Source organism: Primulina eburnea, chromosome 15, assembly GCF_022965805.1.
Source record: "Primulina eburnea isolate SZY01 chromosome 15, ASM2296580v1, whole genome shotgun sequence".
Lineage (NCBI taxonomy): Eukaryota > Viridiplantae > Streptophyta > Magnoliopsida > Lamiales > Gesneriaceae > Primulina > Primulina eburnea.
Window position 1 is genome coordinate 33,826,349 of NC_133115.1, and position 16,545 is coordinate 33,842,893.

At 36.9% G+C, this 16,545-nt stretch overlaps 2 protein-coding genes across 3 annotated transcripts; one reads left to right on the top strand and one right to left on the bottom strand.

Moving 5' to 3' along the window:
* Positions 1-7,950: 7,950 nt before the first annotated feature.
* LOC140814917 (uncharacterized) lies at positions 7,951-9,446 on the top strand. Its single transcript, XM_073174011.1, has one exon. It carries the CDS (start codon positions 8,306-8,308, stop codon positions 9,386-9,388), a length of 1,083 nt encoding a protein of 360 aa, XP_073030112.1. The 5' UTR covers positions 7,951-8,305; the 3' UTR covers positions 9,389-9,446.
* Positions 9,447-9,872: 426 nt separating this feature from the next.
* On the bottom strand, positions 9,873-15,482 carry LOC140813875 (zinc finger CCCH domain-containing protein 32-like). 2 transcript variants are annotated; one of them, XM_073172666.1, is made up of 7 exons: positions 15,149-15,482; positions 14,888-15,033; positions 14,287-14,352; positions 12,932-13,051; positions 12,506-12,835; positions 12,029-12,343; positions 9,873-10,898 (listed from the first exon to the last, which is right to left on the bottom strand). In XM_073172666.1, the coding sequence occupies exons 1-7, from the start codon at positions 15,240-15,242 to the stop codon at positions 10,512-10,514; spliced, it is 1,458 nt and encodes a 485-aa protein (XP_073028767.1). In that variant the 5' UTR covers positions 15,243-15,482; the 3' UTR covers positions 9,873-10,511. The 2 variants fall into 2 exon arrangements, with proteins under 2 accessions (XP_073028767.1, XP_073028768.1); XM_073172667.1 differs by lacking the exon at positions 14,287-14,352.
* Positions 15,483-16,545: the final 1,063 nt, after the last annotated feature.

A 16,545-nucleotide genomic window follows, 5' to 3' on the forward strand; every position in this document is an offset into this window, starting at 1 on the left:
AGAATAACTGGACACCGAGATTTACGTGGAAAACCCCTAAAATAAATTAGGGTAAAAACCATGGGCAAGATGAAAAGATTTCCACTATAATATTTTGTGGTGTACAACTCACTCACTGTGTTTCCAAAAAGAACACACACTCTCTTAATACAGGAGAACAAAACACCTCACAAATATTATAGAACTAAGCACTCAAATGCTTATAAGATGAGAGAAAACTCGAAGAAGGGATGATTTCCAAATGAAGGGGGGAGCTCTATTTATAGAGCCCCCTGACCGTGTGAAGACGCGTATAAAACGCGTCTTCCATCTTCTCACGCAACTTCCTAAGTCAGATAATGCCAACCACGTTTTCCTTATTTTTGTTGACTGGTTACCCCTCCCATTATTTGCCGACATTTCTCCCACTTGGAGATTTGATTGAGAATCAAACACATCTCCACACATCCTTTCAATCTTGCCATTTCCTGCTGCTTACGTTTCCTCTAGGCCACTTGAGAATCTACACCACTCAAACTTATCAGTGTTCACTGGCTTGGTCAGAAAATCAGCTATGTTATCCTTCGTATGAATCTTCTGCATATCCACGCTTCCTTCTTCTACTACTTCTCGCACAAAATGAAATTGCACTCCAATGTGTTTCGTCCTGGAATGAAAGGCTGGATTCCTTGCGATGTGCAAGGCACTCTGACTGTCACAAAACAAAGAAACATTCTCTTGTTTGTGCCCGATCTCCTCCAATAACCTTTTAGTCCATATTGCCTCCTTGCAACCTTGAGTAGCTGCCATGTATTCTGCCTCTGTTGTAGATAACGCCACAACTGTCTGCAGTTTTGAAACCCAGCTTACTGCTCCTCCTGCAAGTGTAAACACATAACCAGTAGTAGATTTCCTCTTATCAGGATCACCTGCATAATCTGAATCGACATAGCCCCTGAGTGTAAAATCTGATCCTCCATAACATAATGCAGCATTCGAGGTACCCTTAATGTATCGAAGGATCCTCTTAACAGTGCTCCAATGCTCTCGTCCAGGATTCGCCATATACCGACTAACTGCTCCCACTGCTTGAGCAATGTCCGGTCTTGTACAGATCATAGCGAACATCAAACTTCCCACTGCTGATGCATACGGTACTCGAGACATCTCCATCCTCTCCGCTTCACTGCTAGGACACATCTCGGAGGATAACTTGAAGTTAACAGGAAGAGGGGTCGAGATTGGCTTACTATCTTACATGTTGAAGCGTTGCAAAATTTTCTTCAAATAATTTTTCTGCGAAAGCCAAATCTTTCTGTTACTTCTATCTCGGTGAACTTGCATCCCTAGAATCTTGTTTGCTGGTCCCAAGTCCTTCATATCAAATTCCCTAGCCAACTGTGCCTTCAATCCTTGGACATGATCTTTGTTGGGGTCTGCTACCAACATGTCGTCCACATACAACAGCAAAATGATATAATCATCACCAGACCTCTTGAAATACGTACAAGGGTCTGCACTCAGTCTGTTGTATCCAAGGCACATGATATATGAATCAAATCTCTTGTACCAACACCTCGGCGCCTGTTTGAGACCGTACAGAGATTTCTTCAACCTGCAAACCAAGTTCTCTTTGTCTATTTCTGCAAAACCTTCTGGCTGGAGCATATAGATTTCTTCTTCAAGATCTCCATGAAGAAATGCCGTTTTCACATCTAGCTGTTCTAGATGTAGGTCAAACACCGCACACAATGCCAACACTACTCTGACTGTTGTAAGCCGAACCACAGGAGAAAATATCTCATTGAAGTCGATGCCTTCTTTCTGAGCATACCCTTTTACCACCAATCTAGCACGATACCGCTCCACTTGGTTATTGCCATCACGCTTGATCTTATAGACCCATCTGTTTCCAATGGCTTTCCTCCCTTGTGGTAGTGTAACAAGATCCCAAGTTTTATTTCTGTCTAATGCCTCCAACTCTTCTTGCATTGCTATCATCCATAAAGATACATCCGAGCTTTGAGTAGCCTCGTAGAAACTCGATGGCTCACCATCTTCTGATAATAGACAATATGCAATGTTGCTTTCAGTGACATAATCTGAAAGCCAACCTGGTGGTCTTCTGTCTCGAGTTGACTGCCTCACATTGGAAACCTCAGACTCAACTTGTTCTTGTTCTTCGTGCTCTGGTACTGCTTCACAAGAAACTTGACCTTCGTCTGTCTTATTTTCTACCTGAAAAATAGTAGTTTCTGAATTCTGTGTGCCTTTGTCTCCCTTTACTTTATCTTCCTCGAAGATAACATCCCTGCTGATGACAAGCTTGTGAACAGTAGGATCCCACAAGCGAAACCCCTTTACTCCATCAGCATAACCCAAGAAGATACATTTTCTGGATTTCGAATCCAACTTTGATCTTTCTTGCTCATTGTCAAAACGTACACCGGACTTCCAAATGTATGCAAATGAGAATAATCTGTCGGCTTCCCGGTCCACATCTCCATCGGAGTCTTCAGATCAATCGCCACTGAAGGAGAACGATTGATAATATAACAAGCGGTTTTGACTGCTTCCGCCCAAAATGACTTTTCTAGACCCGCAGTCCTCAACATAGCTCTTGTTCTGTCCAACAAGGTCCTGTTCATCCGCTCCGCCACTCCATTCTGTTGAGGTGTGTAAGCCGTCGTGAACTGTCTTTTGATGCCCTCATGTTGACAAAATGCATCAAACTCGTCACTGGTATATTCTCCTCCATTGTCAGTCCTCAGACACTTGATTTTCTTTTCAGAATCAAGTTCAACCCGTGCTTTGAAATCTTTGAAGATCTGGAAAACATCTGATTTCTTCTTGATTGGATACACCCAACATCTCCTAGAGAAATCATCAATGAACGAGACAAAGTATCTCGCTCCTCCTAGGGATACAACCGGTGCTTGCCAAACATCCGAATGAATCAGCTCCAATGTGCTTTTGCTCCTGGCAGTAGAAGTGCCAAACTTTAATCTGTGTTGTTTACTGGTAACACAGTGCTCACAAAAGGGTAGTGATACTTTTGTAAGTCCCGGCAGTAGCTTCCGTTCTGAGAGAATTTTCAAACCCCGTTCTGACATATGCCCGAGCTTTCTATGCCATAACACTGTTAATTCTTCTCCTGAACCAATTGATGCAACAGCTAATTCTGCCTCTTTGTGTGTTTCTCCCAAAAGTACATACAGATTTGCAGCAATTTTTTCCGCCTTCATTACCACAAGCGCGCCTTTCACAATTTTCATGATCCCGTTCTCGATCCGAGTTTTGCACCCGATGTCATCCAATTGCCCCAAGGACAAAAGATTTTTCGTCAGTCCTTTCACATGTCGTACCTCCTGTATGGTGCGAATGGTGCCATCAAATATTTTAATTTTGATAGTACCGACCCCAGCGATTTCCAAGGCATGATCATTTCCCATGAATACAGATCCTCCTGAGACTGGTTCATAATGATCAAACCATTCTCTCCGAGACGTCATATGCCACGTCGCTCCTGAATCCATTATCCATGTGTCACAAAATTTGTGCCTGCCTTCCGCAACTGTTGCTGCTTCGCTGAATAATATTTCACCACTGCCTGAAGTACTGGCCACATTTCCTTGAGAACTTTTATCGATACTCGTACACTCTCTCTTGAAGTGCCCTTTACCGCCACATTTAAAGCAGTAAATATTTTTCTTCTTACTTCTCGACTTTGATCTACCTCGCCTTTGGCTCCCACTGGAGTCACGGTCCATAAATCTTCCTCTTATCATCGGTAAAGCCTTTGCCTGCTTCGAAGTTACCAACCTATCTTCCTTATTCTTGCGCCGGCTTTCTTCTCCGAGAACCGCATTTAAGACATCGTCGAATCTTAGAAAGCCCATAAGAATATTGTTGGTAATGTTGATGATAAGTTGATCATATGAATCTGGTAGACTTTGAAGTAGAAGTTCCGCACGTTCATTTTCCCCTATTTTATGCCCCATGGAAGTGAGTTGGGCAAATAGAGTATTTAGTGTGTTGATATGGTCGGTCATCGATGAAGATTCCGCCATACGAAGAGTATAAAGCCTTCTCTTTAGGAAAATCATGTTGTGTAGCGACTTGACCTCGTACATCTTGGTCAGAGTATCCCAGATAATTTTGGCTGTTTTTATCTCAGAGATACTTGACAAAACTTCGTCAGCTATAGCCAAGTGTAAATTGGCAACAGCATTATCATTCATCTCATTCCACTTTCCATCATCCGTAATCTCCACCGGTCTATCTCCAATAGCCGCCAAGCAATTCTCTTTTCTTAAAACTGCTTGTATCTTTATTTTCCACAGCATAAAATTGCTTCCGTTGAACTTTGCTATCTCGTACCTTCCCGCCATTATGTCTACAAAAATTTTATAGACTGGACAAAATAATCCCGCCTTAAATAAAAAATCTCAAAAAATCTTTTCTGATGTGGAAGATCAGTCTAGGCTGCAACCACAGAGCATACTCAGAATTTTAAGAAATTTTAAACCAAGGCTCTGATACCACTTGTTGGTCCCACGTGCGGAATTTGAGATAATAAACCTGCAAAATAAAGAATAACTGGACACCGAGATTTACGTGGAAAACCCCTAAAATAAATTAGGGTAAAAACCACGGGCAAGATGAAAAGATTTCCACTATAATATTTTGTGGTGTACAACTCACTCACTGTGTTTCCAAAGAGAACACACACTCTCTTAATACAGGAGAACAAAACACCTCACAAATATTATAGAACTAAGCACTCAAATGCTTATAAGATGAGAGAAAACTCGAAGAAGGGATAATTTCCAAATGAAGGGGGGAGCTCTATTTATAGAGCCCCCTGACCGTGTGAAGACGCGTATAAAACACGTCTTCCATCTTCTCACGCAACTTCCTAAGTCAGATAATGCCAATCACGTTTTCCTTATTTTTGTTGACTGGTCCCCCTCCCATTATTTGCCGACATAGTCATGGGTGAAGGGGACTGCAACCGTTATTACTCTGGGAAGCCAACTCTTTCCAACCATACGTTAGCTTGAGATTTATATAAATTAACAATCACAAAATTTTAAGATGGTTCGTGAATATATTCGGATCTCAAACTCAAAAAATCAACTACACTCGTACTCAAATTTTTTTCTTTATTGCTTTTTATCTTAAAAATATTACTTTTTATTGTGAATATCGATAGAATTGACTTGTATCAAAAAAAAATTTAAATCATCTCACAAAATTATTACTCATGTATAATTTAAAACAAACGACGAAGTTGAAAGAAGTTTTATTCTGATTTTTCAGTGTCGTACAACCCTCAGGGCGAATAGGTACACCCTTGCTTACGTGGAGGCAAGGGATCATAGCAGGTCGACAGCAATGCATTTCTTTATTAATAATTCAAAAATCGGGTGATGGGTCAAAGACATGAAGTCAAAGTCCAGGTCTTTTGGTCCTCGCTCTCATTTTCTCGTTATCTTTTCCCATGAATTAAGGATAGCCTTAAATATATATTTTTAGAAGGAAAAATATTGCATTTTTTGGAGATCGTGCAAATTTCCAATCTGAACAAAACGAGTTTTCTTGTCAGATTAATTGCAAATTTTCCTTCAAAATCATGTACACAAAGTTATCTTTAAAGAAGACGAATTTAGCATGAAGAAGTCACCCATTCATTTATTTTTAACTCCAAAAATTGATCTAATATTTAAGCTTATATATATATATATATACACACACATATATATATAATTTTGATATATTAATTAGTCGTCACTGTGTACGCTTATATACACATCAATGAGATGACACTAACCTATTTAATATATGTGACAGTTCTCCGAAAATAATTTTTTATTATCAAAAAAATTTGTTTGAATTTAAAATTCATATATGGTCTGAAGATGAAATTAATGTCTTGGTGGGAAATGTTTAGTGGAAGAGTCAAGGGTCCTAGATCTTTTATATATGTCATACAAAAAGCATAGCAAATCATTATATATATATATATATATATATATATATATATATATATATATATATATATATATATATATATATATATAAAACAGTTCCAAATCATTAATGTGAGGTAAATTTTGTTATTAATATATGATCTTATGTAGTTCCCAATGCCATTAAGCACGTGAAAAGCGTAATCAGAAAATGATATAAAGTTGAAAGCTCCATGTTTAGAACTGCTTATTACCTTGTTTTTACAATTATCTAGATAAGGGGAAAAAAATTCGTTTTGCCTATTGTCATGGAAAATATAATTGACAAATTCATAATTTTTATCTACTGTCTTTTTAGGGAAAATTTTACTTTTGGTTCATTTAATTTGTTTTTTTTTCCGATTTTGATCTTTATATTATCAAATTTCTGTTATATCTTCTTATTTCTGGTAATTTTAGTAATATTTCGTAGGAAGTTCTCGTGTTAGTATCACATCAATTTCATATTGATGTCACATCAGAATTCAGAACAACGTCGGAAAAATGACTAAATTAATTGTATTTTTTTTATAAAAAAAAACAAAGATAGTGAACTATGAGTGAAATTTGACAATACAGATAACCAAGATTGCAAAAAGACAAATACCTAATACCGAAAATGTAATTCCCCTTTTTAAAACTACATGTTAATTTAAATTTGGCCTGGTTGTATAACTATTGAAATATCACTGGCTTAAACGTAACAGCATAAATTACGATTTTAATTGGATTATGCTTTGCATGTGTTTTTTTAAGCTTTTGATATGCCCTTTTGACTAGACAGGGCTTAATGAATCCCCACTTTTAAATACTTGGTTGCCAAGGTTTCTTGAAAAATGTATGCATATTTAAATTCATTATCAAACTATTTAACTTCTTAGTTTTGCTCAATTCGTATAGCCATCTGCTCCAGCTAGTCACTATAGTTAGACCTAATAATATCATTCGGAATCTGATATCAGATGATCGAAAGATGTTAAAATATAGTTTGAATGATATAAAATTGATAGATACGTTTAATATACGACGAAACAGATGATTAATTATGTGATTTTGGTGTAGATGTTGAGTATTAGTTGAATAAATTAATGAGCATCTTATCAATCACATCTAACGGAAGTAATTTTCTCGTTTTTATATGACATATAATATATTTCATAAATAATTTAATCGAGTTACTCTATAATTAATATTTCAAAATATAATTTACGACAGTTCCCTAACTGCTCCCTTTGAAAATTAATTATGAACAAAGACATGATCGTTGGAACACTTTATTTGATTAATTTTGCATTAAATCCGGATTAAACACGTGCATACCATGAAATCCATGATGGAAGATTTCAAATGCTCGAGTCTCTCGAGAAAATGCGATTAAATAGAGATATATAGGGATACAGGATACTAGTAAAAGCTTGCCAATGACGTAAGTTTCTTTAGATAAATAAATATTAGTAGGTTTTTAAGAAATGTTTTATGCATAGAATTTTGTGAAAGTTTAAATTGGTTTTAGTTTTAAAAATGAAAAACAACTTTTTTTCCTACTAACTTCTCTCATTTAGAGTATTAGTCCATTAAATAATCAAATTTCGATCTTGATCTACTAATTTTTAATTTCTGATTGTTTTTTTGTCGATTTACTGACATGATGTCGTATACCTCAACATTTCTCATGTCAAATTCAGAATTTTCGTACTATATCAACGTTCCAATGAAATAAGACTAAAAATTTCTTCGACTTGAAGTTTCTCTACTAAAGAAGGAAAAGGTGATGTCATATTTCAAAATTTTGCACTATACTCCATTAATATTTTGGCTCAAAATATATGATCCGTGGGGAATGACGGTATTTTGGACCATCATCTAGGAGAGGAAAATACACTATAAGTTCTAATTAAGCACAAATCTCAAAATCATTTTATATTTAATAAGATAATTTATGATCTCAATCCAATAGTTTCTGTCTTTTATGTTTCTTTCTTGAATAAAAAAGTAAACTCGAGATAGATATAAAATATTATTTCAAAAAAGCCTTTCAAAGAATGACATTTTGCAGTGTCCATTTTTTCCATTCTTTCCATCAAACACTGCTAATTACTGCCTTTAAAATCCCCCTCCATGCACACGCTCTTTCACCAATCGAACTTCGAAAGAATCATCCCTTTTTCACAATCCTCAACATTTCGAAACTTTTCCCATTCATTTGATTTTCCCTCAAAATAATAGCAGCTCACTAATTAAGAACAACATTCGATCTGCAAAGAAGAAAGAAAACCGTAGAGTTGTCTGATTTCATTTTTTCAAGAATCACAATCATGGCACACCCTAATAAACCCTCCCAAGAAACGATACCCTTCCCTCTCTTTGAACCCATTCTCACCAACACAGGCTTCACATTGCTCCAACGCAACACAGCCGCTGTGTCTCAGACGAGCGAGCGTCGAGGCCGGAAGAAGCCTGCGGAACCGGGGAGGTACCTCGGCGTCAGGCGGCGTCCCTGGGGCCGATTCGCGGCGGAGATAAGGGACCCCACCACCAAGGAAAGACACTGGTTAGGGACCTTTGATACCGCACAAGAAGCAGCATTGGCTTATGATAGGGCAGCCCTTTCGATGAAAGGCACTCAAGCAAGAACAAATTTCATATACTCTGATCAAACAAATCATTTCCACTCACTAAATGTGAACCCTTTTGATCAGAACTTTTTTCAGCGATCATCATCACAGAACAGGCGATCTGAAGCCAATGCAAACCATCCTTCCACCGGTACTCAGCCTGGTGTAAGTATGATCAATCATACTCTTCAATCAGAAGCCGACGCCAGTCATTCCCGTGAATCTTCTTCATCACGTAATGATGAAAATCACAGCACCGTCTTTAACCTGTCCACAACGGACTCAAATTCTGGATATCTAGATTGCATTGTTCCCAACAAGTACTTGAATCCTTCCAGCTCTTCCGAGGCACAGAAAATATTGAGCAGCCCAAACTTGAGTCTCTCATCCGACCTGTGTGACGAAAGCTATAGCAATGCACTTCTTTCTGATGAATCCAGAATCGGAGATGTTGAAACAATGGGATATTGGAATCTCGAAAACCCTGAATTTTTTTCAAACTGTGGTAATCACATGATGGGCTATGGATTCTTGGACAGTGATCAAATACAGCCATGGGAGGGGTTGGGTTCCAACTGTGAGCTTTCAGCCATGATAAAAAATAACCCTTTATCGAGTATGGGAGCTGATCACGTGAATATTCTTCCAGTTACTGATTGTGAAAACAATATTCCAATGATGAGCATTCCAACCAGCAGTGCTACAACTGGTACTGATTACACGCCAAGTAGTTGTTCATCTTTGTTTCCTTCTTTTGTGGATTTAGGTTACCCACTCTTTTGAGCACGTGATGATTTGAAGCTGTCGATCGAGGGTTTATTAATGAACGAGATTTTACACATACATGTCCTTGAAGTTAAAATAATTTTTATATGTTTTTATTTTGTCTTATAAAGTAGGGTTTCAAGCGTGCCACAATATTATCTTATGTGACACATCCTACCCTTACAGCCAGTTGTTTTCTTGAGTATGCATGCTATATTAATAGTAGCATTAAGATCATAATCGTTACATTTATAAGTCGACGGGATCAATATATCATGCACATAAAAAAAATTAAATGCATAAACACTTATTAAATTGAGGAACTTGTAATTTTTTACAATTAAACAACCATGGAATGTGGAGCTTGATAGTATCAACATACTTTTATATCGATATAAATTAATAATATTAGGATGAGGCCCTCCTTAAAGTTCCTATAACAAGTCATGAAGCCTTGTAGAATGCAATATATTGCAGTACAGTAATACGTACTAATTGCATCATCAACAAAAATCCAATGGTCAACTTAAGTAATCAATGGACAATAGTCGGCAAATTCAAGATTTTCTATACAGTTTCATGTATTGGTCATAAATTTATAGTCAGAAGTGTTCGAGCAATTCAGACAACATAACTACATATCTCGCATAAACAGGCGTTATAAACTTGCCTAGTCATTCTCCAAGTTTATCGCTTCGTTTCCACTACAAAACCCCAGACCGAAAAAGAGAACCTGAACAAATTCATGCCCATTCAATTTGGGATGGTCTTTTAACAAGAGATCAATGGTTGAGAGAGTCGTGGAGATGGTTAAATTAAAGTGGAAGTGATGAAGAATGTATCTTTTTCGTTCTGAAAAAGATAACATGAATAGACACAACAAGATTAAAAAATCGAGCAGTGCTGTACGTGAATGCCTAAAAGGATGTTTGTCTTATTTGTTATCGAAGAGACTAGGTGAAAAGGATAAACAAGGTCTTGCCATATCTTTTGGGGGGTGTGATGGCTTTATTTTGTGATGGAAATGGCAGTTTGGTGATCATATTATGAACACGGATGGATGTTGAGGCGGATTTGCATGAATAACTCACATTTGCTTGGTGATGGAGAGGATCTGATGAGTCGAACCTTCTGTTTATCTTTAAGTGCGAATCTCACCTCCCTGACTTGTGCTAACTCTTGAAGAGACAGAACTCATTCCAGACTGAGGAACACTTGGTTGAGGAACATGCTCGCTTTTTGAGAACATTGAACCAACTGAGGCACTTGAACTGTTCATAGATGACATCTGTGCTGAGAAGGCATCTTTACTGAAACCAGGAAGTAATTCGGGTCTCAGGTCTGATGACGAGGATGATGGAGCCAGAGTAGCATTTGTTGATCCCACAGGGTAAGGAGCAACAGGCATATCAGTTAGAGAGGAAGCAGACGGACTGTAACTCAATGTTCTCATTGAGTGATCGAATTTGCACGAGGGGCCAAATCTGCAAACTCCATTTTGTGCATAATGTAGACATGGTGGTGCTCCCTGAAAATTATGAGAGTGATACGAAAGATAAGGCGCAAGTCTCAGTTATGACCATACAACAGAATGCAATCACGAGTCCAACATCATCACCAAAGTCACAACACTTGTGAAATTGGGTCAACAACAGGAAAATACAGAAGTTTGAAGGTTTATATACAAGATCGGGGGAGGGAGTGATGCAAAAAACGAAGATGAACACAAATCTGCAGAAATTCTGTAAGACTGATAGGCATATGAATTCCTCAAAGATCGTTAGTTTTCCAAGTAGTATAGACATGTTAGTTACACAGACCTAGCTCCATCAACTGTGAAATTACTGATGTTTCTGGAAGCACGCCACCTGTTTTTAGAGAACTTAAAGAAGATCGATGGACAGAGGTACCCTATAACTCCAAGTTATGAAAGTTATGAGAATATGCTTACTCAAACTCTGAAGTTTGATACAAAAATATCTAGAACAAAAATCGGAACCCTCTAATTATTGGCACAAACTCATACATCGGCCAATCAAACTGTCCTTCACAATTTTCACTCACCCAATTACTTGTTGTGCTGACAGTTCATAGCAGTAAAAATATTTTCACCATGACAGTTGTCATCGCTGCAATTCAGTGACACTCACTTTTCTCCCCACGAGTAACAGTTACAGTTTTGTGAGCCAATAACCTTCCAATCAAGCAATAATCCATTCCAGAAAGCCAGTAGAGGTCACAATCAACCGATACATGCAGGCTTGGAATCATTAGCAGCGTAACAAGTAGAATAACCAAAGAAAAGGAAGAAGTGTTTCATTCCACAAAGCTTCGGTTCCATATCAAGATACTTAAGTATTGATCTGTCAAGTTCTAAGGAATTGAGGGAGTTTGAATAAAGATCCAAACCATTGTGTAATAGTAATGTCAATCATCTAAAAAAGCATAAAGAATCGCGATGATTATATATTTATCCGCCAATTTAGAACGGATCGATGCACTCATAGCATGTTATACTTCATTTAGAGCAGACACTAGGTCAAAATGAACATGCGCATTCAAGGCTGTATGCCATATAAAATTATGAACATCTTCAATATATAATTATCGGTTAACTAGATTAACATTTACATATTCAAAATAGAGCTACGTGCTTACCGGGCGTAGTGGTAGACCCATTGGACTTAGCATAAAACTTGTTTTTTGTGCACTCCACTCGGGTGGGTGATGATATTTACAAGTAGATCCAAATTTACAATCCCCTGTCCTCAAATAGTACTGGCACTCCGGTTGACCAGGTCTTTCTGGAAATGCATGTTCCTTTTGACTGCTACTTGAGGGACCAGCTGGCGAAGTGACAGGAAAGTATGGTCCGGTGTATGAGGTTGCCTGAGGAGATAAATGAGTTATCCCATAAACTGTGCCACTGCCAGAGGGTTGGGTACTTGGGAAGCCTGCAGGGCTAATCGACGCCTGTACAATGCACTTCTACTAGTTAGCATGAAACAAAAGCGTTCAAAAGTTAAAACAGTCGTAGTCAGCATGGAACAAAATCATTTAAAACAGTCACAAAGATAGGCAAACATGGGCTCAAGAAGGAAAAAAGAAGAGGCAAAACACTTCATCTACACTTACTGGGTAAGGTGTCCAACCAGGAAGAGGAACAACTCCTGGAGGAAGGAGCAAGGGACCATAATTTCCAGGAACATAAGAACCTGGAAGTACGGGTGGCCTGGCTACCGGCCAGTTGCCGGAAATTACCCCATATTGTTGAGAAGATTGAACAGGAAGCTGCAACGTAGTATAAACTGCAGGTGTGCCCAGAGCTGCTGGAGCAGCCAATGCCCCTGGACCAGGAGTTTGCTCTGGAACTTGGGTACCAACTGGTTGAGGATGATGAAATTTACAGGTAATGCCAAACTTGCAATGCCCTGTTTTAACATAATATGAACATTCCTTTTCTCCCTGCATCAAAAACTCAATGAGACACGTGAATAGTTAGTGAAACATTATCTAAAATGAAATCATAAAAGATGGACTATATGTTTCAAGGTTCCCTACCGGTCGCAAGGGATATCCGTAAAAATTCAGTGTTACTGGACCTGAAGAACCAACTCCATGATTTGGATGGTGATACTTGCAGGACGCACCAAATTTGCACATTCCCGTCCGCATATAGTACTATAAATTTGGTGCAAATAATGTTCGTATAAACTTCAGTACGAGCAGAATATTTAGAATAAAATTTCTAAGGAATAGATCAACTTTTTTTCTTTGTTTTTAACAACTATTTTTAACAACTAAAAATAAAATAACTAAAATAGAAAAAACTTCGGATGGAAATTTTTCCAATGTAACTGTAAATAATTACATTAGGAATCTGAGATATATATAAAAAAGGAGCATGGCAAGTAACGCAGGCTTAAAACAATAAAAGAAATCGGAAAACTTCATGATCGTTGATAAAAAAGGGCCAATATCCTTTTCAATTGACTAATAATTGCCGATTGCCACACCATATAAGACAAGAAAAAACTTTCAAGTATCTTAGTCACAACAAGTTTCATCGACAAATATTAGTTTCATCCAGCGTGGTAAGGTGATAATAAACGCATGCCGATAACAAAAGGATGGGACGTGAGAGAAAATGTAACATGTATTTTTTGTTTCTTCTAGCAAAAACTACAACAACAAAATCAATTTAGAGGACAGGAAAAAGTTAAAAATTTAAAAATAAAAATAAGTAAAGAACAAGAGTAACTTATGGACTTGCAAATAGTATCAAACGATACAAGATAATGGATAGCAAGAAAACAAAGAACCATGGAACAATAAAGGAAAACTTTCAACAAAGAACAGACACAGGAGAATGATCTAAGCAACTGATATGTTTCCAACATAAAAAATATGATGCCATGCCAATGCCCATCATCCATAATATAGACAGTAAAGAGACAAAAAAAGTTAAATAAGATTATTTAGCAAATATAACTATTTGAGTCTCAAGAATTCAACCAACATTAATCCCGAGGGCCGAGGATATAATAAATATAAAAAAAGGTTGATACAATGGATATGACCATGTGGTTACTGATTTGATATACCATAATACCATCTAATCTAACCAAAAAAGGCCAATTCACGACCAACCAGTACAAACTTACCTTTCCAAACCAACAAAGAAGACAAATTTATAGTTAGGTTGCACAATCGAAGAAACTGAAATCCCCAAGACATCAAGGAACCATTAAAAACATTAAGTACAAGATGTAGAACAGAGCACTTAGATTTATGCCCTCTATCATTTAGCAATTTACATATTGCGCCAAATTTAAGAGTATATATCTGAATATATTTCAGCTTAGTTGCACAAACATGGTTATCTGAAAGCTGAAACCAAAGGCGAAAATCTAGACCTGACAGACAGGTTGCCCAAGGCGTTCCGGATATTCACTTCCGCCAGCACTCATAGTTCCCATTGCCTATAATTAGTAAAAAAAACCAACATTCTATCACTTCATTTCCTCGGCCGAATCTTAAAATAAGTCAAAACCATCCACTTAAACAAGAAAGACTCCATGTATACCAAAATTTCCGAAAATTCCATACAAGATACCACTACTCTACTCATTGAATGTGTGATTACTCTGAACATCATGATTTAAATATTTTTCTCTATCTTATCTACTCTGTTTCATCAAAACAATTTAAAACACCTCTAAAACAAGAAAGGCTGGTTGTGTACATTCACTGTTATTAATATTTCACAGGACATCATCCATCAGACTCAATGCATGACTGAATCAATGTTATCATTAAGATGAGATATTTTTCCAAACTATTTCATGACTACAACTATAATCAGAGCAATACAAGAAAGACAAAAATTTTACCGAGATTATCATCAAATCGGCACAAAACATCAATAAATTCCAATCTTGGACACAATGATCACACAAATCGTGCATTAAAAAAAATCAAAACTGAATCCTACAGCTAAAAAACTGGGAATATTACCACGCCACGATCACGGGGATGATTGAACCGACACCTATTGCCGTATCCACAAAATCCAGTCCTCAAGAAATAAATACAATCGGGATCATCAGGCCTCTCAGGGTACGACTCGGGCCCGCCACCAAGCCCCAATTGCCACATAGGTTCTGCATTAAAATATCAACCACAACTCGTCAACATTACCAAAAAAAAGCACGCTCAATTTAGTAAAATGGGTCTCAAATTCAGGTGAAATTCAAATGAAATGCAAATGTAACCCACCTTCAAGCCCAGTTTCTCCTCCCGGCGCCACCCATTCCCCAACCGACTCCCCCAGTACCCCTTCCATTGCCTGGATTCCACTGTACCTCTCCATACACAAACACACACTCCCTCCAAAATATACAAAAAAAAAAGTATAAATATACAACTACAACACAAAAATTTCGTAGTAAAAGTAAGGTATTCACCGAGATAATGCAAGAACTTGGGTATATACAAGAGTTTATAGATATAAATCACACAGAGATGTGTGTGATTGTGTGAGAGAGAAGCGGTTTGATCGGATGGAATTCGGTAGTTTTAGAGAGAGAAGGGGTTTTCGAGTGATATTTTGGAAGTCACTCGCCTTTTATATATTTCACACACTGCGTGTGTTCGTGATTTTGTGCACTTTTTTGTGTCCCTTTTTTTATTAATAAAATAAAATAAAATAAAATAAAATATTTTCCGTTTTCTTTTTAAAAAAATAATTTTTATTTTTATTTATATTTTAAAAATATATATACTTTATTTTATTTTTATTTTGTCAGCTTTATGACGCGCCAAATATGCGTACCTAACAGTAATCTCACGCATGCAGGGTGGTACTTAATGAGTGCTGCGAAAAGACAGATTTGTCCTTCCGTGCATGAGACCAGTCATATTGCAATTACGTCATAGTCCGAATATTGAAAAATATTAATTTCTTAGTTTTTAAAAAAAAATTGAGCATATTTAATTAATGTGTTAAAATTAAGCATATTTACCACATTTATAGTATATAATGATTAATTTTTTTCCCGTAGATGAAATTTGGCAGATTTGTATAAATTAATTTTGTGTCGCGGTAAATATATGATTTTTAGAGCTTCAATTTGTAATATGTTGAGTTTCTAAATAGATGTGGTATAATATTAAAAACAAACTTTACATATGGTTTCATAAAACTTGGTGATGAAAATTAATTCTCACGAAATATGTATAGCCCATGTTATTAGTTTACTTATCCCGAGTATTTTTTTTATTTTTTTGGAATAAATTAAGAAGGAGACTCTTCTTATGTTCGCATAGTCATTTCCCGCTCAGTTCAACGAGTCACTTTGAAACCAGAGAAGATGAAAGAGATTGACGAAAGAAGAAACATCGGACGACACCCACTCTCCGCCGTGAGATTTTCTGTCTGATGCATTTACTCGCGACGAAAGTAGATTTATGGTTATATATATATATATATATATATATATATATATATATATATATATATATATATATATATATATATATATATATAAAACCATAAATCTACTTTCGTCGCGAGTAAATGCATCAGACAGAAAATCTCACGGCGGATATATATATATATATATATATATATATATATATATATATATATGATACTCACGGGAAATTTAGGGTCC

Bases quoted from the DNA above. Each gene is read 5' to 3' on its own strand.
- LOC140814917 (XM_073174011.1), top strand. From the start codon at position 8,306: ATGGCACACCCTAATAAACCCTCCCAAGAAACGATACCCTTCCCTCTC.
- LOC140813875 (XM_073172666.1), bottom strand. From the start codon at position 15,242: ATGGAGAGGTACAGTGGAATCCAGGCAATGGAAGGGGTACTGGGGGAG. The intron at 12,344-12,505 runs GTAAGTGTAGAT...TGCATTGTACAG, and splicing joins CTGGTTGGACACCTTACCCA to GCGTCGATTAGCCCTGCAGG. The intron at 10,899-12,028 runs GTAAGCACGTAG...CATAATTTTCAG, and splicing joins TGGGTCTACCACTACGCCCG to GGAGCACCACCATGTCTACA.